The following is a 22,556-nucleotide window of genomic DNA, read 5'->3' on the forward strand; positions in this document are numbered from 1 at the left end:
TTTTTTAAAGCTGAGTAAAGCACGAGTTCAGTTTAAAACATTTTGAATGCCGTGAATTATGCTATATTCAGCGACTTCTGATCAGGTCTTTAGTAACGCCCAGCACCAGCGGCAGTGGAACTGTGTTTAATTTGAAAAACTTGAAAAAAACCCCTGGACAGAGGAGCCTGGCGGGCCACGTCCATGGCGTTGCAAAGAGTTGAACACGACTGAGCGACTAATACACTAAAACATCTCACCGTGGAATTAGATATAAGAGTAGGATGAAAAGTGCTTAATTTGGAAGCTGCAAATTCAGGCCTAGAGCATGTGCGGAAGTGAGAAAGCTGTAATACAGACATTTCCCCTTTTTAGGCAGAATGCAGTATATGCCCCTAGGTCAGATGTGTGACTTTGGAAGTACCCGTCTTAGAAGAAAACTTGTCCTACTTTATGCACATCTGCTCATCTTACTATTTCTTGGATAAAGAAAATTCGTTGATTAGTATTATGATTTTGTAGTGAAAAAGTAATTGTCAGCGCCAAGCAAGATTTTGTGTTAGCCCTTTAAATCAATACATTATGCTTCCAGAAGAACTGGGGAAAGGCCCTAATTAATGAATGTCATTAACCCCTTTTGCTGAATGGCCGTTTTTAGCTTGGTCGTTTATACAGCACAAAGCTGACTGTAATTATTCTAATAATGAAGGAGACTGGCATTGCACAACGGATTTTTTTTTAATAGTTAAATGTTTATCATGAGATTTGTTACCTGATTTATATTACACTTTGTGAGTAAGTTGAATAACCTCAACTGAAGGTGATCAGAAGTTGAGACCGTAGTTAGAAACTAACTCCAGTGAGATTTTAACCATTCGTAATTTGCTTAAGGACTCTTTTACACCCGCCTCCCCAGCCCAGACTTTAATGTTTTTCTGTGCATCCTTTTTTCTTGGCACAGTAAAAGTTCTTTGGCTCGCTTTCTGCCTAAGTTCTTTATATCAACTACTGTGGTTATTTTTGACAAATAACATCATTCTGTTGACCTTACCACCCTGTCTTCTTTTTTGAGAGAGCTACATTTTATGCTTAGTTGCATTATAGTACACCTGAAGAAGTCAAGATTTATGTCATCTGCTCTCTTCAGCTTACTTTAAAGATTTATGGCTGTGTATGTGAAATTCACAAGAGATAAAGCTCAGTATATAAATTAAAATGGGGTTTAAGATGTTACTTTTTAAATTTTTATTTTATCAGCCACACCTCATAGCTCACAGGATCTTCATTGCCTGACCAGGGATTGAACCCTGGTCCTGGCTTTGAAAAGGTAGAATTCTAACTCCTGGACTGTCAAGGAATTCTCTTAAGTGTTACTTTAATATAGTGGTCTCAAGCTTTTTGGTCAGGATCCCTTTACATTCTTAAAATTATATAGGACTCCAAATAGCTTTTGTTTTATGTCTGTTGTATCTATTGGCAGTTACTATATATTAATTTAAATATATTTAATATATAATAAATAGCTAATAAATAATTACAGGTTAATATAAATAACTTTTTAGAAATTTATTATTTTATTCTCCCATGTTGTATAGGAGAACCTTAAGCATAGTCTCTTTTTTTTCGAACTTTAAACTTTGTGTTTTGTTTCGGGGTGTAGCCAATTAACTAACAGTGTTGTGGTAGTTTCAGGTGAACAGCTAAGGGACTCACCATACATACGCATGTATCATCTTTCCCAAACTCCCTCCCATAAATAACTTTTTAAATGCAAAACTACTATCCCCCCCCAAAAAAAAAAGATTAGGGAAAGAATAGCAACTGTTTTACATTTTTGTAAATCTCCTTATTGTTTGACCTAATAAAAGACAGCTGGATTCTCCTATCAGCTTCTGCATTCAGTCTTTATGTTGTTCTGTTTGAAGCATACATCCAGCTGCACAGGGATGTGTTGGGAGGAGTGATTGAATAACATTTTGAATTAATTGTGATACTCTTCTTTGACTTTACAACAAAACTCAGAGTCTGAAACTATACCTATATCCTTTTCATACAGTGTTGCATTAATTTCATTGGTCTGTTTGCAGTTTGAATTGATCTTTTACTGGTATATGATTTTAATCTCGTGAGCCTTTGAAAGGGTCTCTGGAATCTGCAGGATCCCTGTCCCACACTTTGAGAACTACTGCTTTAAGGTAAATAATTTAATAGTTTAGATTAATGTAATTACGGAAGCTGAAAGGGATAATGGTAATATGGCAAGAGTTGACAAGTAGTTAAGTGAAATGAGGCATAATTAAGACAAACATTTTCTTTTTCATGCTTTCTTTTCATAAAAAATGATACATCAGTATATTAATTATTACAGCTAATTATTATTATAACTAATACTTAATAACTGCTTACGGTTCTAGAAACTGTTCTAAGAGCTTGGTATTAGGAAATGAAATGTTACTGTTGTCATTGTTGCTGTCATATTCATTTTTTTTGGCTTTATTTTCTTGATGTGGGTAGACAGTAGTGTAATAAATTGTGGAGAATGGTGATAGTGGAATGACTTGACTGACAGCTGAATTTAAGGTGCCTTTAAGACATCAGGATGTGCACGTCCAGTATGTCGTTGGATATCTGAGTAGCACTAGGGATGGAAATTGTGTCGGGCTATCATTTGTGTGTTAGTGGTCTACAGGTGGTAATCGAGAGTATGAGTATAAATGAAATGAGTTAATGTGTGTCTTTTGTGTTAAGAAACCAAACCTTGGGGAATACTAATTTGTAAGAGACTGGTGGAGGAAGATAATTTAAAAAATTAAATTCTCCATGTCTTTCTTAAGACTTTTAACTAATGATGTTGAGAATAATGTTGTTTTACTGAATGTCTATTATAAATCTAGTGTAATAAAGAGATTTTTGTCTTTGAATGTTTGGAAAAATTTATTAAGGATAGTACCTGGTCAGGGAACTAAGATCCCACAAGCAGTGTGATCAGGAATAAAAAAAAATTTTTTAACTGAGATGTAATTTGAGATGGACTGTAAAATTCACCTAATTATATAATTTAGTGGATTTTAGTATGTTCAGACTTGAAACAGAGAAAAATTTATTAGGGACAGTACCTCGTATTACTGTATGTTTCTGTTGCATTCTCTGTTAATGGTATATTGTTGCTTCGGTTGTAACATTTTATATGTTTTTGGCTAGTGGTAATTCATTTAATTTTATGTTCCTTAACATGTTTTTTTTAATTTCTAAGTATTTATTGGCATTTTAGAACATGAAAAACACTTGAATTACCCTAAATAGGGGATAATGAATGGATTGGCAGGATACACAGAGAAATAAGGAAGAGAAGACTGTATTTGTAGAGCCAGATCTTGTGGAAGGAGAAAACAGGAATCATCAACACTAGGCCTTACAGAAATCAGAAGTTAGTTCAGGACTTAGAAGGTTGCTGAGAAAAGGTGCAGCTCTGGCATTTGGCTTACTTACAGGGTAAACCAAATGTTCATCCAGGGGTGATTTTTGCCTTCCAGGACATATTCAGTATTGCTGAGAATATGAATATATTTGACTGTAAGAACTGAGGGCAAAGTGCCACTGGTATCTAGTAGGTATGCTACTAGGGGTGTAGGGTGCTAACAGGGATGCTAGCTGTTAAAACATCCTCCATGCCCTCACCCCCATACTCCCTGTCACAGATTTTTATTTGCTCCAAAATATTAGTAGTGGCAGGATCGGAAACCTTGCATCACAGTGACTGTATTGGTTGCTTTGGGGTCAGGAATCTGCTGGAGAGCATAGGGACCGCAGGTTCAGAATATAACTATTTATGAACTCCCTAAAGGCCCCCACCTTTGTTTCTTAAAGCAGGTACCTGTGGACATGGTGAATTTTCAAAAGAGGTTATGAATTTGACAAGCCACCAGTCGCAAACATAGAGTTTCCACATCACCCAGTAGTTATATTCTTAGGTATATACCCAAGAAACTTGAAAACATATGTTCACATGATAATTCATTCAGGATTATTCATAGCATTGCTCATGATAGCCAAGAGGTAGAAACATCCCATCAAACAATTTATCTACTGATGGATAGGTAAATAAAATGTGGTATATTTATACAGTGAAATAGTATCTGCCCGTAAAGAACAAGATATTACAGATACATGCTGCAAACCTACTGAATGGAGAAGGAAATGGCAACCCACTCCAGTGTTCTTGCCTGGGAAATCCCATGGACAGAGGAGCCTGATGGGCTACAGTCCATGGGGTCATAAAAGAGTCGGACACGGCTTAGCAACTAAACAACTCTACTTGAGCCCTGAAAGCATTAATGTTAAGTGAAAGAAGCCATCCACAAAAGGCCACGTGTGTTGATGATTTCATTTATATAAAACAGCCAGAATAGTGAAATCCATATCCACGGAAAGTGGATTTGTAACTATCAGGGACTGGAATGGGGTTGGGGATAGGGAATGACTGCACATGGGCTTGGGGTGGTGAAAAGATTCTGGACTTAGTGACAATTATTATACAACTCTGAACATAACTAAAATCCACTACATTATATAATTAGGTGAATATTATAGTCCATCTCAAATTCAGATCAGATCACATCAGTCGCTCAGTCATGTCCGACTCATTGCGACCCCATGAATTGCAGCACGCCAGGCCTCCCTGTCCATCGCCAACTCCCGGAATTCACTCAGACTCACCTCCATCGAGTCAGTGATGCCATCCAGCCATCTCATCCTCTGTCGTCCCCCATCTCTCCTCTGTCGTCCCCTGGACAATCCCTCCCAGCATCAGAGTCTTTTCCAGTGAGTCAACTCTTCGCATGAGGTGGCCAAAGTACTGGAGTTTCAGCTTTAGCATCATTCCTTCCAAAGAAATCCCAGGGCTGATCTCCTTCAGGATGGACTGGTTGGATCTCCTTGCAGTCCAAGGGACTCTCAAGAGTCTTCTCCAACACCACAGTTCAAAAGCATCAATTCTTCGGCACTCAGCCTTCTTCACAGTCCAACTCTCACATCCATACACGACCACAGGAAAAACCATAGCCTTGACTAGACGGATCTTTGTTGGCAAAGTAATGTCTCTGCTTTTCAATATGCTATCTAGGCTGGTCATAACTGTCCTTCCAAGGAGTAAGCATCTTTTAATTTCATGGCTGCAGTCACCATCTGCAGTGATTTTGGAGCCCAGAAAAATAAAGTCTGGCACTGTTTCCACTGTTTCCCCATCTATTTCCCATGAAGTGATGGGACCGGATGCCATGATCTTTGTTTTCTGAATGTTGAGCTTTAAGCCAACTTTTTCACTCTCCTCTTTCACTTTCATCAAGAGGCTTTTTAGTTCTTCTTCACTTTCTGCCATAAGGGTGGTGTCATCTGCATATCTGAGGTTATTGATATTTCTCCCGGCAATCTTGATTCCAGCTTGTGTTTCTTCCAGTCCAGCATTTCTCATGATGTACTCTGCATAAGTTAAATAAGTAGGGTGACAATATACAGGCTTGACATATTTATTCTCCTATTTGGAACCAGTCTGTTGTTCCATGTCCAGTTCTAACTGTTGCTTCCTGACTTGCATACAGATTTCTCAAGAGGCAGATCAGGTGGTCTGGGATTCCCATCTCTTTCAGAATTTTCTACAGTTTGTTGCGATCCACACAGTCAAAGGCGTTGGCATAGTCAATAAACCAGAAATAGATGTTTTTCTGGAACTCTCTTGCTTTTTCCATGACCCAGCGTATGTTGGTAGTTTGATCTCTGGTTCCTCTGCCTTTTCTAAAACCAGCTTGAACATCAGGAAGTTCACGGTTCACATATTGCTGAAGCCTGGCTTGGAGAATTTTGAGCATTACTTTAGTAGCATGTGAGATGAGTGCAGTTGTGCGGTAGTTTGAGCATTCTTTGGCATTGCCTTTCTTTGGGATTGGAATGAAAACTGACCTTTTTCCAGTCCTGTGGCCACTGCTGAGTTTTCCAAATTTGCTGGCATATTGAGTGCAGCACTTTCACAGCATCATCTTTCAGGATTTGGAATAGCTAACTGGAATTCCATCACCTCCACTAGCTTTGTTCGTAGTGATGCTTTCTAAGGCCCACTTGACTTCACATTCCAGGATGTCTGGCTCTAGGTCAGTGATCACACCATCGTGATTATCTGGGTCGTGAATATCTTTTTTGTACAGTTCTTCTGTGTATTCTTGCCATCTCTTCTTAATATCTTCTGCTTCTGTTAGGTCCATACCATTTTTGTCCTTTATCGAGCCCATTTTTGCATGAAATATTCCTTTGGTATATCTGATTTTCTCGAAGAGATCTCTAGTCTTTCCCATTCTGTTGTTTTCCTCTGTTTCTTTGCATTGATCGCTGAAGAAGGCTTTCTTATCTCTTCTTGCTATTCTTTGGAACTCTGCATTCAGATGTTTATATCTTTCCTTTTCTCCTTTGCTTTTTGCTTCTCTTCTTTTCACAGCTATTTGTAAGGCCTCCTCAGACAGCCATTTTGCTTTTTTGCATTTCTTTTCCATGGGGATGGTCTTGATCCCTGTCTCCTGTACAATCTCAAATTACATCTCAGTTAAAATTTTTTTTTTTTTAACTCCTGATCACACTGCTTGTGGGATCTTAGTTCCCTGACCAGGGATTGAATCTGGGCCCTTGGCAGTGAGAGCTTGGAGTCTTAACCACTGGACTGGCAGAGAATTCCCAATTGTAAAATGATTTTTAAAATATCACTTTAAACTTAAAATATATTGGGTGATGTAATCTAAATGCTTTAATGATTAAAATTTGAATATATTTTATCATAATGTACAATTTAGAAATTGGATGTACTCTTAAATTCTCAGGCACTTTCTAACATGTATCTTGTAAATTATCTTTCTATATAAGTATTGTGGATTTTCTGAAGTGATCGTTTTATGTTAAGTTTGATTATTGTTTTTTGGCCCCAATATTGATTTTATTAGAATTCTATTAAGAAGCTAGCTTTGGCTTGTTGGAGGGGTCTTGTCAATTTGTTAACAGGTGAGAGAATGCATTTTTATAAGATTTTATTTAATAGAAAGGGATGTTATTAAGGTATATAATGCTAGGTTAATAATGATTTAACATATAGGGCAAACTAAAGTGAACTAATCCTTACCATAACTGAACAGGTGAGTGGCAAATGCTGTAGATTTGTGTATCAGTTAACCTCTTTGTTCTGTTAGGGCCCAACTGCCATGTGTTAAAATATTTAGAAATTGGGAGGAAATGATGTAAAGTAATTCATAATTTTTAAAATTAAAATTTTTGTTGCTTAAGTAATAAAGGACATTAAATGTGTTTTTTCAAGTTATTATGCCTCAGAGGTTTGTGTCTGTGTGTGTGCATGCACAGTTGCTCAATCATGTCCGACTCTTTGCCACCTTATGGACTGTAGCCTGCCAGGCTCCTCTGTCCATGGTATTTTTTAGGCAAGAATACTGGAGTGGGTTGCCACTTTCTACTCCAGGGCAACCAGACCCAAGGATCAAACCTGTGTCTCTCTGGTTTCTTGCATTGGAGGGCAGATTCTTTAGCACTGTGCCACCTGGGAAGATAAACCTCTCAGGCTTCAGATCAGATCAGATCAGTCGCTCAGTCATGTCCGACTCTTTGCGACCCCATGAATCGCAGCACGCCAGGCCTCCCTGTCCATCACCAACTCCCAGAGTTCACTGAGACTCAACGTCCATCGAGTCAGTGAAGCCATCCAGCCATCTCATCCTCTGTCGTCCCCTTCTCCTCTTGCCCCCAATCCCTCCCAGCATCAGAGTCTTTTCCAATGACTCAACTCTTTGCATGAGGTGCCCAAAGTACTGGAGTTTCAGCTTTAGCATCATTCCTTCCAAAGAAATCCCAGGGCTGATCTCCTTCAGGATGGACTGGTTGGATCTCCTTGCAGTCCAAGGGACTCTCAAGAGTCTTCTCCAACACCACAGTTCAAAAGCATCAATTCTTCGGCACTCAGCCTTCTTCACAGTCCAACTCTTACATCCATACATGACCACAGGAAAAACCATAGCCTTGACTAGATGAACCTTTGTTGGCAAAGTAATATCTCTGCTTTTGAATATGCTATCTAGGTTGGTCATAACTTTCCTTCCAAGGAGTAAGCGTCTTTTATTTCATGGCTGCAGTCACCATCTGCAGTGATTTTGGAGCCCAGAAAAATAAAGTCTGACACTGTTTCCACTGTTTCCCCATCTATTTCCCATGAAGTGGTGGGACCGGATGCCATGATCTTCATTTTCTGAATGTTGAGCTTTAAGCCAACTTTTTCACTCTCCTCTTTCACCTTCATCAAGAGGCTTTCTAGTTTCTCTTCACTTTCTGCCATAAGGGTGGTGTCATCTGCATATCTGAGGTTATTGATATTTCTCCCAGCAATCTTGATTCCAGCTTGTGTTTCTTCCAGTCCAGCGTTTCTCATGATGTACTCTGCATATAAGTTAAATAAACAGGGTGACAATATACAGGCTTGACATATTTATTCTCCTATTTGGAACCAGTCTGTTGTTCCATGTCCAGTTCTAACTGTTGCTTCCTGACTTGCATACAGATTTCTCAAGAGGCAGATCAGGTGGTCTGGGATTCCCATCTCTTTCAGAATTTTCTACAGTTTGTTGCGATCCACACAGTCAAAGGCGTTGGCATAGTCAATAAACCAGAAATAGATGTTTTTCTGGAACTCTCTTGCTTTTTCCATGACCCAGCGTATGTTGGTAGTTTGATCTCTGGTTCCTCTGCCTTTTCTAAAACCAGCTTGAACATCAGGAAGTTCACGGTTCACATATTGCTGAAGCCTGGCTTGGAGAATTTTGAGCATTACTTTAGTAGCATGTGAGATGAGTGCAGTTGTGCGGTAGTTTGAGCATTCTTTGGCATTGCCTTTCTTTGGGATTGGAATGAAAACTGACCTTTTTCCAGTCCTGTGGCCACTGCTGAGTTTTCCAAATTTGCTGGCATATTGAGTGCAGCACTTTCACAGCATCATCTTTCAGGATTTGGAATAGCTCAACTGGAATTCCATCACCTCCACTAGCTTTGTTCGTAGTGATGCTTTCTAAGGCCCACTTGACTTCACATTCCAGGATGTCTGGCTCTAGGTCAGTGATCACACCATCGTGATTATTTGGGTCATGAAGATCTTTTTTGTACAGTTCTTCTGTGTATTCTTGCCATCTCTTCTTAATATCTTCTGCTTCTGTTAGGTCCATACCATTTCTGTCCTTTATCGAGCACATCTTTGCATGAAATGTTCCTTTGGTATCTCTGATTTTTCTTGAAGAGATCCCTAGTCTTTCCCATTCTGTTGTTTTCCTCTATTTCTTTGCATTGATCGCTGAAGAAGGCTTTCTTATCTCTTGCTATTCTTTGGAACTCTGCATTCAGATGTTTATATCTTTCCTTTTCTCCTTTGCCTTTTGCTTCTCTTCTTTTCACAGCTATTTGTAAGGCCTCCTCAGACAGCCATTTTGCTTTTTTGCATTTCTTTTCTATGGGAATGGTCTTGATCCCTGTCTCCTGTACAATGTCACAAATCTCATTCCATAGTTCATCAGGCACTCTATCTATCAGATAGAGGCCCTTAAATCTATTTCTCACTTCTACTGTATAATCATATGGGATTTGATTTAGGTCATACCTGAATGGTCTAGTGGTTTTCCGTACTTTCTTCAACATAAATCTGAATTTGGCAATAAGGAGTTAATGGTCTGAGCCACAGTCAGCTCCTGGTCTTGTTTTTGCTGACTGTATAGAGCTTCTCCATCTTTGGCTGCAAAGAATATAATCAATCTGATTTCGGTGTTGACCATCTGGTGATGTCCATGTATAGAGTCTTGTCTTGTGTTGTTGGAAGAGGGTGTTTGTTATGACCAGTGCATTTTCTTGGCAAAACTCTATTAGTCTTTGCCCTGCTTCATTCCGTATTCCAAGGCCAAATTTGCCTCTTACTCTAGGTGTTTCTTGACTTCCTACTTTTGCATTCCAGTCCCCTATAATAAAAAGGACATCTTTTTTGGGTGTTAGTTCTAAAAGGTCTTGTGGGTCTTTATAGAACCGTTCAACTTCAGCTTCTTCAGCCTTTCTGATTGGGGCATAGACTTGGATTACTGTGATATTGAATGGTTTGTCTTGGAAACGAACAGAGATCATTCTGTCGTTTTTGAGATTGCATCCAAGTATTGCATTTCGGACTCTTCTGTTGACCATGATGGCTACTCCATTTCTTCTGAGGGATTCCTGCCCGCAGTAGTAGATATAATGGTCATCTAAGTTAAATTCACCCATTCCAGTCCATTTCAGTTCGCTGATTCCTAGAATGTCAACATTCACTCTTGCCATCTCTTGTTTGACCACTTCCAATTTGCCTTGATTCATGGACCTAACATTCCAGGTTCCTATGCAATATTGCTCTTTACAGCATCAGACCTTGCTTCTATCACCAGTCACATCCACAGCTGGGTATTCTTTTTGCTTTGGCTCCATCCCTTCATTCTTTCTGGAGTTATTTCTCCACTGATCTCCAGTAGCATATAGGGCCCCTACTGACCTGGGGAGTTCCTCTTTCAGTATCCTATCATTTTGCGTTTTCATACTGTTCATGGGGTTCTCAAGGCAAGAATACTGAAGTGGTTTGCCATTCCCTTCTCCAGTGGACTACATTCTATCAAATCTCTCCACCATGACTCGCCTGTCTTGGGTTGCCCCACGGGCATGGCTTAATTTCATTGAGTTAGACAAGGCTGTGGTCCTCCAATCTTGGGTAAATCTGGGGTTTCCCAGAAAATTTAACTATAATATGTATTAGTTATTGTTGTATGAGAAACTGCCCTACAACTCAGTGGTTTAAAACTGTGTAAGCAATTGTTGTTGATTATACATCTGTAAGCTGCTGTGGGTTAGGTGATTTATGTTAAAGTGACTTGAATTATGCTTTGCTGTGGGTGTGGGTGGGCTTGGTGCCTCATTAGGGGTTTGGCTCCGGTTTACTGTTTGTGTTTCTTCTGGGGCCTGAGCTGAAGAGGCAGCATCTACCTGCTGAACTCTTCTTCTGGTAATGGCAGAAGTAGGAAGACCAATTGCACAAAGACATTTTAGATCTCTCTCTCTCTTTTCTGCTAACATCCCATTGGCCAAGTCATCAGATGGCAAAGCTGTAGGGGCAGGGAAGTATGCTCTGTCCACCATGAGGCCAAAGTAAGACATATGGTCAAGCTGAGCCTCTGATGGGAAGGAAAATAATATACTCCTTCCATGGAGGTGCAGTTTGGGGTAGAAGATCGTGATTATTTTCAGAGAAAAATCACATTTATTATATGGTATAAGAAAATGAGATGTAACCATATTGAACTGCAAGATTTTTGTATATCAAGTGAAAAATCGTCACTAAGCCATTGTTAGTCTAGCTTAGTCCAAGTTGTTCTAATAGTTAATAGACAGTTAATAGATGATACTGTTTTTGTATTCTCATGTTTTTTAATAGATTGTTTTACTTTAGCTATATAGAATTCTTTTTTTTTTTAAGATTAACAGCCAAACACATGGAAGCTGTTAGAAGTATCATTCATTAGAAGCATCATCTATCAACTTGAAGAAAAAAATTATATGTAATTTTCATTTCAATAAGGTAAGTAGCTTATATTGTTATAATTTAGTGCCTTCAAAGATAATTGGTCCGTATGCCAAATACACTTAAATATATTCAAAGAAATGTAACTTTTTTGGACAAGATTATATGTTCACATAATAAAATGGAGTATATAGTGGAAAGTAAGCTTTCTTTCCCCACACTTCTTGCACTTGGTCCCATAGTTCTCTTTCTCGGAAGTCTTCACTGTTACTAATTTCTTGGGCATCCTTCCAGCCTATTGTGTTCACAGGCAAGCCTACGTTTCTATACCTTTCCTTCCTCCCACTGTCTTCCTTTTTTCTTTTTATGACAAGGGGAAGTCCGCCCTGTTATGCACCTTGCTTTATTTGGTTTAACTGTGTTTCTCAGTTGTAGGTCCATATCAGTTACTTAGAGTTCTATTTTGGGGGTAGATTTACTAAAGCATAATGTATGTATAAAACACGGCAGCCTTTTAAAGTGTACAGTTTGGTGGATTTTGACAGATTTGCACGTTCTTGGAACTACCATCACAATCACGATAGAGATTATTTCTATTACCTCCAAAAGTCTCTCTCTCCCTCTGCTCCTACCCCAGGCAGTGACTCATCTATTTTCTGTTACTATAGATAAGTTTTCCTTTTCTAGAATTTCATAAAAGTAAAATACTTTATGTACTCTTTGTGTCTAGCCCTTTTCATTCAACATCATGATTGTGAAGTTCATTCATGTGGCTCCAAGCACTGTTCCTTTTGATTGCTGAGTGTTCTGTTGTACTGAAACATCATATTTTTGTTTCCCCATTCACCTGGGTAATAATTGGGATGGCTGTGTGGGGATCTTTCCCTTTATGTGAGTCCCATTTTCTCCCCATCTTGTGGTACTGCCCATTTCTGCTGCTTGAGAGATTCTCTGGTTTAAGTAGAGTTGGTTCTCACTTGGCTTTCCTCAATTTCCAGTTTAGGATCAGGTTTCTTTGAGTGTGGAGGTTATTTGTCCTTCTTTGTAGCTTCTGTACTTTCAATTTTTGTCATCTACACTTTTGTTTTTATCCTTTGGGTTTATGGTTTTGTCTTGCTTCATTGTAATCTATTGCTTTTTTTTTTTAAGTATTACATGAGAGTAGACATAAATGTTGTGTATTTAAATCTGTCTTTTTATCTGTCACTATTTTTCTATGAATGTAATTATTTACATGCACTATTTTTCCTCAAAGTAGGATTTTGCTTTACTAGCTTAACCACTGTATGTATGATGATTTTTTTTGTTACAAAGTTTTTTCTAAAATGTAAAATTGAAATAGAAAAGCTTAACTTCATTGGATGCACGTGCCATAGTTTACTTCAGATTAGAAATACTATACTTAAGTGTAAATGGAGCTCTGAAAACTAATGTTAGGGACAGGGTAAAATTATGGAGTATTGATTAATAGATGAGATGTAAATAATTACATCTTTGTACTTTATAAACATTTCTCAATATTTTACTTTTAGGTGCTGTATAATGTGTTAAAAGGAAATTATAAGGAATGATTTTGTCAAATTCTATGAGTTATGGTGGCTGAAAGATCAAATGTTTCTTGTGGGAAAGGAAATGTAAGTAACCTCAAGGAAAGATTGATTTTCAGCTATTCTCTGTTTATTTAAGACAGGTTTTCGATTTATAAGACTATACTTAGGGTACATTTTCCTGTTAGCCTTAAGTATGCTGCCCCTTCAGCTTGGCCCCAGAAGAAACACAAACAGTAAAATAGAGCCAAACCCCTAATGAGGCACCAAGCCCACCCACACCCACAGCAAAGCCTAACCCACAACAGCTTCAGTTCAGTTCGGTTCAGTTGCTCAGTCGTGTCCGACTCTTTGCAACCCCATGAATTGCAGCACGCCAGGCCTCCCTGTCCATCACCAACTCCTGGAGTTCACTCAAACTCACATCCGTCTATTGAGTCGGTGATGCCATCCAGCCATCTCATCCTCTGTCGTCCCCTTCTCCTCCTGCCCCCAATCTCTCCCAGCATTAGTCTTTTCCAATGAGTCAACTCTTCGCATGAGGTGGCCAAAGTACTGGAGTTTCAGCTTTAACGTCATTCCTTCCAAAGAAATCCCAGGGCTGATCTCCTTCAGAATGGACTGGTTGGATCTCCTTGCAGTCCAAGGGACTCTCAAGAGTCTTCTCCAACACCACAGTTCAAAAGCATCAATTCTTCGGCGCTCAGCTTTCTTCACAGTCCAACTCTCACTTCCATATATGACCACAGGAAAAACCATAGCCTTGACTAGATGGACCTTTGTTGACAAAGTAATGTCTCTGCTTTTGAATATGCTATCTAGGTTGGTCATAACTTTCCTTCCAAGGAGTAAGCTTCTTTTAATTTCATGGCTGCAGTCACCATCTGCAGTGATTTTGGAGCCCAGAAAAATAAAGTCTGACACTGTTTCCACTGTTTCCCCATCTATTTCCCATGAAGTGATGGGACCGGATGCCATGATCTTCATTTTCTGAATGTTGAGCTTTAAGCCAACTTTTTCACTCTCTTCTTTCACCTTCATCAAGAGGCTTTTTAGTTCCTCTTCACTTTCTGCCATAAGGGTGATGTCATCTGCACATCTGAGGTTATTGATATTTCTCCCAGCAATCTTGATTCCAGCTTGTGCTTCTTCCAGCCCAGCGTTTCTCATGATGTACTCTGCATTTAAGTTAAATAAGCAGGGTGACAGTATACAGCCTTGACGTACTCCTTTTCCTATTTGGAACTAGTCTGTTGTTCCGTGTCCAGTTCTAACTGTTGCTTCCTGACCTGCATATAGGTTTCTCAAGAGGCAAGTCAGATGGTCTGGTATTCCCTTCTCTTGAAGAATTTTCCACAGTTTATTGTGATCCACAACAGTCCAACAACAATTGCTTATACAGTTTTAAAGTGTATTTTAAGTATACACACTAAGTATTTGAAAGAAAGAGTAACATTTTTTGTAAGTTGTGGTTATTTCTTTGTAGTGTTAGCATTGCCAAATTCTTGGATTGTACAAAATTTAATGTTTGTTTTTTTATTTTTCCAGAAATGCCAGCACAAAAGGAAATCTTTATTAATAGAGTATTTTATTAAACGGACGTGGTTAAATAAGAACTTTAAATCAACAGACTCAGCAAACAAGCAAAGAAACGTGTTAGCTATAAGACATGTTTCTAATGAATCAAAGTCCAATAACTGTAGACTTCAGAAGAAAAAAATTTTCAAAAACTTTGTCAAATCAGACGGGTCAGTGATAAATAACTTATCCAGTCATAGGGCTAGGCCTGAAAACAAATTTAATTGAAACATTAACAAAACACATCAAACTTGAATTAAAATTTCTGTCATAAAAAGTTCTGAAAATATTAGCTTAGATTTTAATTTTTCTCAAATATCTATTGCCTTGTCCAAAGTAAAGCAAATATTATTCAGCCTTCATGCCGTAAGGATGACAGAAATCTTAGCAGACTAGTACTTTTGTTGAAAATGTGTACCAGTATCAGTTGAATTTTTTAGACCTGCTCAGAGATAATACTAGACATTCAGCATTTATTATTTACAAGGCACAAAAATTTCGAAAATACTCAGAAAAGGAGGACCTTACTCAGGAATGATGTCCATTCAGGAGAAATCAAAAGAAAATTCCTCTAGTGTTATTAAAAAGAATGAAGATAAGAATTTAGAAACACAAGTTCAAGGTTCTCAAAAAAATCTAGCAAAAAAATCAGATCCAAAGGAAGCTATAAAATCACTGGTTAAATCTTCAAATGAAAGTAAAGTGAATCAGCCTGAATTAGGAACATGCATGAGCACAAGGTCAGCATCCACTGATAAAAGAGCTAGTAAATCTACTAATAAAAATATGGTGACTGTAAAGGGACATTCACAACAGGAATCTACAAAACAGAAGAAAATATCTCAGAAAAAAACAGTGCACGAAACCCCTAAATCAAGTGAACAGCTCAACCGGAGATCACAAAGACTACAACAGCTAACAGAGGTTTCAACAAGGTCTCTGCGTAGTAGAGAAATTCAGGGTCAGGCTCAAGCAGTTAAACAGAGTTTGCCGCCAACAAAAAAAGAGCACTGTAACAATACTCAGAGTAAATCTAATAAAGCTAAAACAAATCAGAAACATGTGAAAAGAAAAGTATTGGAAATAAAGTCTGATTCTAAAGAGGAAGAAAATTCTGTCACTAATGAAGCGATCAATTCCCCCAAAGGAAAAAAGCGCAAAGTGGAGCATCAGACGGCTTATACTTCTGGTTCTCAGTGCATAAAAGGATCTGAAAAGTGTCTGGAGAATACTAGAAAAGAAGAAACAAAATCTTCTTCTGAGATAAAAAGATCCAAAGTGGCTACTTCAGTGGTCTCTAAAAAGAACGAGATGAAGAAGTCAGTTCACACACAAGTGAATAATAGTGCAAAATCCCAAAAAAGTCCACAGCCATCAGTGCCTGAACAAACTGGAGACAATGGGCTGGAGCAAGCAGGAACAAGCAAACGCGGGAGCATTCTCCAGCTCTGTGAAGAAATTGCTGGTGAAATTGAGTCAGATACTGTAGAGGTAAAAAAGGAATCTTCACAAATGGAAAGTGTAAAGGAGGAGAAGCCTACAGAAATAAAATTGGAAGAGACAGAGACTGAAAGACAAATACTTCATCAGAAGCAAACGAATCAGGACGTTCAGTGTAATCGTTTCTTCCCCAGTAGAAAAACAAAGCCTGTGAAATGTATACTAAATGGAATAAACAACTCAACTAAAAAGAACTCCAACTGGACTAAAATTAAACTCTCAAAATTTAACTCTGTGCAGCAAAATAAATTAGACTCTCAATTTTCCCCTAAATCGGGCTTATTACGAACCAGTTTTTCACTACCTGCGTTAGAAACGCATCAGCAAGTGACGCAAAGTACATTTTTAGGGTCAAAACCATATGGTGATAAAAATAAAGCTTGCCAGCAGGAAGAAATGAAAGAAGTTAATTCTGAAGATGTTACACCTAATGATATTACAGTTGAAATGAATAAGATCCCCAAAAAGGCTCCTGAAAATTGTCATTTGGGTAATCAGATAAAACCACCTCCTGACCAACCGTTGGATAAGCAGAAGAAAGATGCTTTTGAATCAACACCGGATAAGGTAATCTATTTTCATTATGTACCTGGAGGTGTCTGAGTATTTTCTGATAAGAATTAAGTGTTTATAACATACTTTAGCTTAAGAATTAAGTTGTAAAAGATGGAAGAGTCATTTGGTAAGGAGTTAGCAAGAGTTTCATTAACCTGGTCTTGTAGTGAGTGATAGAACTTACTGACTCCTTTAGATGCCTCATATTTACATGAATGCTTGTCATTGTTTCCTTATTTTCACCCTTCATTTTTATTTTATGTGAAGCACAAACCTGTCAAATTCTAGCTTTTCATTTTCATTTAACACACTGGTTTGTTTCCTTTTTCTATTAATTGTAACCAAAGAAACTGTTTCATAGTGAGTGACTAAAATGTGGAACTTGAAATTGGGCTCAGTTCTGATCAAGTTGTTAAAATAACTTCATCTGGCACAAGTCAACTTTTCACCACCTGGTAAAACTTGAGTATTTCTAGCAGAGATGCCTTTTGCTTTGACTTGTGCAGCCATTTTGAACAGCTGGCAGATAAAATGCCTGAAGGATGTAAATAATTCAGTCCTCAGGCTAAGAATAAAATTGTAGTGGGCAAAACTTTTGTAAATGGGAAAGTAAATTGAAAAACAGAATCTAAATATCTGGAAGAAACTTGATTACCTAAGAAGTAATTTTGAAACTTTATAAAAGCAGCTGAACCATTTCTTTCCAAATTAAGATGTAGTTGAAATATCAATATATAAAATCAGTAGGCAGAACTTTAGTACTCTATAATACTGATTTTTAAAACTCCACCAATTTTGTTTCAGTTATTTAATTTTATAATGAGAAAGCTGAGAGCAGTAGAAGAATGTGGATTAGGCCACGTGTTTGGTGGCACAAATAGATTTGAATTCAGCTGTCCTGATTTTCAGTCCTTAATTCTTTCTGCAGTGACATACTCTGGATATAAGAAGATCATTTGAGAAAAAAAAGTCACTTGAAAGTTTTACAAGTGATTTAAAGTTCTCTTTCAAGGCATTTGGGTCTAGAAGCAAATTTGAGTGAGTAAGGAGTCAGGGTTTGTGTCAGAAGCCCCCAAAATAGACCACTGTTTATTCTCATTGATACATGGGTATTTTAATAGTTGTAAAAAAATATACCACACTTTATTTATGGTTTCCTCTGTGAACGCCCTTTTACGTTGTTTCCAACTTTTTCACTGATTCTTTTTCACTGATACCAGCAATGTGATTACTATCACTGATACCAACAATGTGATTACTATATAAAGAGTGGTTAGGAGATGTGGTGTTGAACATATCGTTTCAAGACATTATTGAGTGCCTGCTGCATTCAAGACACCATGCTAATAAGGCTATAGAAGATGGTCTGTGTCCCGCCTTTAATGAACTTACATTGTACTAGTCACTTAGAGGTTTCTCTTCTTCCCATAAGTACTAAGATGTTTAGTGAAGCCATCATAATAGCTTTTGTTTAATGAACACTGCTTCTTTATTAAGCAAAGGAGAGCTTCATATAATTGTTACCACATTCTACACCATGAGTTCTATTACTATCCATGTATTGCAGGTGAGGGGAGTGAGGCTTAGAGATTTGAGTGAAGCTTAGAGATCTGTGTAACATGTAAGTGATGGAGCCAGGCTTTCAACTGAGATTGACTGGCTTCAGAATCTAGCTGGATTTATACTTGGGAAAGTAGAAGAGTGTAAAAAAGCAAACTTTACACCATTTGAAAACTTTTTCTGTGGCTGTCTGCAATTTTTCTTCTTTTTATTACATGGTGTCAGTCTCAAAAGTACTGAAAAATGATGATGGTTAGTAAGGCTAAGCATCTGTCTGATAGGCCTTCTGAATTCTTCGGGCTGAATTTAAAGTATTTGGATTTTATGAATTTTAAAGCTCAATTATTTTATGATTTTTTTTTAAACTAGTAATTCTAGCTTCCTAATGGAGATTGATTACTAACATGTCATTATTTTTATTGTTTTTAATTTTTCTGCCTTTTAATGACAAAAATGTTCATATTTCAAAAATGTAATATTCAAGAATAATGTTAGGAGTTCTCTGTAACAGTTACAATACAGATAGATACAGACACACATGAAAAAGTTATCTGTTCACCACCACATTTCCATTCCTCTGAGATAGCTACTGTGTGAGTTTGCACTATTTTCCTTTATTAGTTATTGAGTATCTACTTTGACAGAGTTCTGATTTAGGAGCTCTTAGAAATACAAGGATAGATATAATAAGTCTTGCTCCTAAGAGTATTAGAAGATTAAAAAATATATACTTGAAACGATATACTTAAGTATATATATACACAAAAATATACTTACATATATACATATGTGGAGAAGGCAATGGCACCCCACTCCAGTACTCTTGCCTGGAAAATTCCATGGACGGAGGAGCCTGGTAGGCTGCAGTCCATGGGGTCGCTAAGATTTGGGCACGACTGAGCGACCTCACTTTCACTTTCTCTTTCCTGCATTGGAGAAGGAAATGGCAACCTACTCCAGTGTTCTTGCCTGGAGAATCCCAGGGGCAGGGGAGCCTGGTGGGCTGCTGTCTATGGGGTCGCACAGAATCGTACATGACTGAGGCGACTTAGCAGCAGCAGCAGCATATACATATGCAAATGTACTTAAGAGTATATAGGAGATTAATAAATAACTAATTCAAAATAGAAAGTGATAAGGGCATGAAAGATGGATGAGGTAATTGGGAAATTTGGGGAAAAGGAATGGAAAACTTGGAAGAGATTTCATGGAAGGGGTTAATATTTAATGACTTGAGTTTATACAGGGGTAAGCTGTTGTAGATTAGCATTGTTCAGTAGAGATAAAGTGTGAGCCACATAAATTGTTTAAAAATTTCTGCTAGCCACATTTAAAAAAATTGGTAAAGTTAATCTATATTACTTGTCATGTAAAAATAATGGTTCAATGTGTCATGAGTTTTAAAAATTGAGATGTTTTACTTTTTTTTTTGGTACTATTACCTCAAAATCTGGTAGGTGATTTACATCTGCAGTAAATCACAGATTAGTCATATCACATTTTAAGTGCCCAAGAATGAGCTGTTGTAATGGACAGTGAGACTTAGGTAGATGAAACCCAGAAAAAGTATAGAGCCGGCAGATATGGAGTGTATCTGTGGGAGAGGTAAAGTTTTCAGTCTAGCATGAAGGGGAATAATAAGAGTTGATGCTGAGAGGAAGGGTAGCTTGTAGGGAGATCATAAAGAGACTTTTTAAAGGCATATCTTGTGTGAATTACTCCATATATGATCTTAAATTTTCTTAGTATAGTGCTAAAATTCACTGAAAATATTGTAGTAAGACCCAAAGGTTGATACAAAAGTGAATATTAACATTTTGGATTATATGTGCTTAGAATTGCAGCCTGTGTTTGGAATCTAAGCTTGAAAACAATCCAGTGGAAAATGCCACTACTGTCTCAACTCTGCTCAGTCAAGCAAAAATCGATACAGGAGAGAATAAATTTCCAGGTAATACTTTGAAAGTATTGTTTAGATTTCTCAGTGGTCAGAGATTTTTTTTGTCAGCATAGCAGAAGACTATATCCACTATCAAACCCGTGAAATCCTTCTTTTAACCATTGCTTATGTTTTTCAAATGTGTGATAACTATTCTTTGAAGGGGGAGAATTGCGTCTGTTAATTGGGTTGTGTACAGTACTTATGGAGAAGGCAATGGCACCCCACTCCAGTACTCTTGCCTGGAAAATTCCATGGACGGAGGAGCCTGGTAGGCTGCAGTCCATGGGGTCGCTAAGAGTCGGGCACGACTGAGCGACTTCACTTTCACTTTTCTCTTTCCTGCATTGGAGAAGGAAACGGCAACCCACTCCAGTGTTCTTGCCTGGAGAATCCCAGGGACGGGGGAGCCTGGTGGGCTGCCGTCTATGGGGTCACACAGAGTCAGACACGACTGAGGCGACTTAGCAGCAGCAGCAGCAGTACAGTACTTAAGGTGATTCTTTGACTCCCTACCAAAACTACTTTGCTTTTAAATCTTTTATTTTGTTTGTGAACTTACTTTCTGGAGAAGTGTTATTTAATGAACTGCTTAAATTAATGATGGCAGTTTATTTTTCAAGTATAAATGACTAGTTTACCAGGTTCTTATCTTTAAACCTTAATTACTCAGTTTTCCATCTTAGTAATTGTATCTTTGAATTAAATCAGTTCATATATATAGTCTGTTCACTTTTACCATAAAAAACTTTATTTTTGTAACCTAATGAATATTTTGAGGGTAATTCCCTGGCAGTCTAGTGGTTAGGACTCAGCGCTTTTTCTGCAGGGGCACGAGTTCCGTCCCTGGTTGGGGAATTAAGATCCCACAAGCTGAATGGCATGGCCCAAAAAATTGGGCAGTATAGTCTTTGAATCCTTGAATAGCAATTTGTTCACCTACAGCAGATGAAGCACCAGGAGATACAGAAAAGAAATTCCTAAATATTATGTTCATATAATTGATTGCATTGCATATGTCATTTAACCTTTTCACTTAGGAGTGCTTAGTTGCTAAGGTGTGTTTGACTCTTGTGACTCCATGGACTGTAACCCACCAGGCTCCTTGTCCATGGAATTTCCCTGACCCACCAGGGACGCCCTTAGTTGGGGAAGGGGAAGTATAATATGAGTACCAGAAATGCATTTATTCGTTAGAAAATTAATTGTTATTGCATTATTTGATTAGTAATATGATTAAAGGACTTCCCTGGTGGCTCAGTGGTAAAGAATCTAAACTGCCTGCAGTGCAGGAGACGTGGGTTCGATCCCTGGGTTAGGAAGATCCCCTGGAGAAGGAAATAGCAACCCACTCCAGTAGTCTTGCCTGGGAAATCCTGTGACAAAGGGCAATCCATGGGCAGCAATCCATGGAGACGAAAGAGTCAGACACTACTGAGCACTTAAACCACCACCAGTGTGATTAAAACTCCAGAGACTACAGGTTTTTTTAAGCTAATGTTTTCCTTTATTTCTGTTTAGAGACTGAATAATTGTGAAAGCATTATTGTGAACAATTATGAAAGCATTTAAACAATTTCCTTTATTGTTCAGTGCTAGTAATTATTGCTGAAACTAGAGACACACTGTTAATCTACCATTAGATCTCTCTGCAGCTCTGTAGAGCTTTTTTGCCTCTTCTCTGAAGAGAAATTCCTAGAAAGGTGACTCTAATTTTATCAAATGGTATTTATTAAAAATAAAGCATTTAGTGCATTGAGGTTGTTTTTCTTCCTGATAATTTTTAACTGTTAGGTGGAGGGCTAGTACAAAGCTTAGTAATAACCCATCTTTTTATTAAATCACAGGTTCGATTCCCAAACAGCACAGTGTACTCTGTAATCAGACATCTAAGACGAGTGATAACAGGTAAGGTATTAGTTTAATATAAGTATAAATATGAGAACTTCAGAATTTTATACTTGGAAGTTTTGAGTTTGGGGAATTTTTTCCCTTGAAAGGCTGCATTAGTAATCATCAGTTTTTCACACAGATGTGATAGAAATTTTGTTTTTAGTGTATTTTTTTTTCTGTGTCTACACATAGTGTTTTGCAACTTTTAGTTTTTTCTCAGTGTGTTATGGAAGATAGAAAAGATATTTTCTACCTTCTTTCCTCATTCTTTTAAATTCTGTATTAGATTCCATTGTGCATATGTTCCATTGTTTATTAACAGTTCTCTATTGAAACCATGGTTGTTTCTAGTTTATTTCTATCAGAAAAAAAGTCCTGCAATAAACACTTATCT

General features: G+C 37.8%; 1 protein-coding gene across 9 annotated transcripts in view; it reads left to right on the forward strand.

Annotated features, from left to right (window-relative positions):
• Positions 1-22,556, forward strand: part of ESCO1 (establishment of sister chromatid cohesion N-acetyltransferase 1) — a 43,994-nt gene that overhangs the window by 1,836 nt on the left and 19,602 nt on the right. For 5 of the 9 annotated variants that reach the window (XR_015153867.1, XR_015153868.1, XM_086373010.1 and 2 more), the window contains exons 2-7: positions 2,067-2,174; positions 11,546-11,647; positions 13,123-13,224; positions 14,686-16,782; positions 20,167-20,281; positions 22,117-22,177. Coding sequence is in view for 5 of the 9 variants with exons in the window: in XM_086373010.1 (XP_086229136.1) it covers positions 15,250-16,782; positions 20,167-20,281; positions 22,117-22,177 (1,709 nt within the window). In the remaining 4 variants the exon portion in view is untranslated. The remainder of the gene's footprint in view (positions 1-2,066; positions 2,175-11,545; positions 11,648-13,122; positions 13,225-14,685; positions 16,783-20,166; positions 20,282-22,116; positions 22,178-22,556) is intronic. The other 4 variants (XR_015153866.1, XR_015153869.1, XM_086373009.1 and 1 more) reach the window with 1 other exon arrangement.

This window comes from Bos grunniens, chromosome 24, assembly GCF_055505025.1.
Source record: "Bos grunniens cultivar Pamir isolate PY7600 chromosome 24, Bosgru_T2T1.0, whole genome shotgun sequence".
Taxonomy (NCBI): Eukaryota; Metazoa; Chordata; class Mammalia; order Artiodactyla; family Bovidae; genus Bos; species Bos grunniens.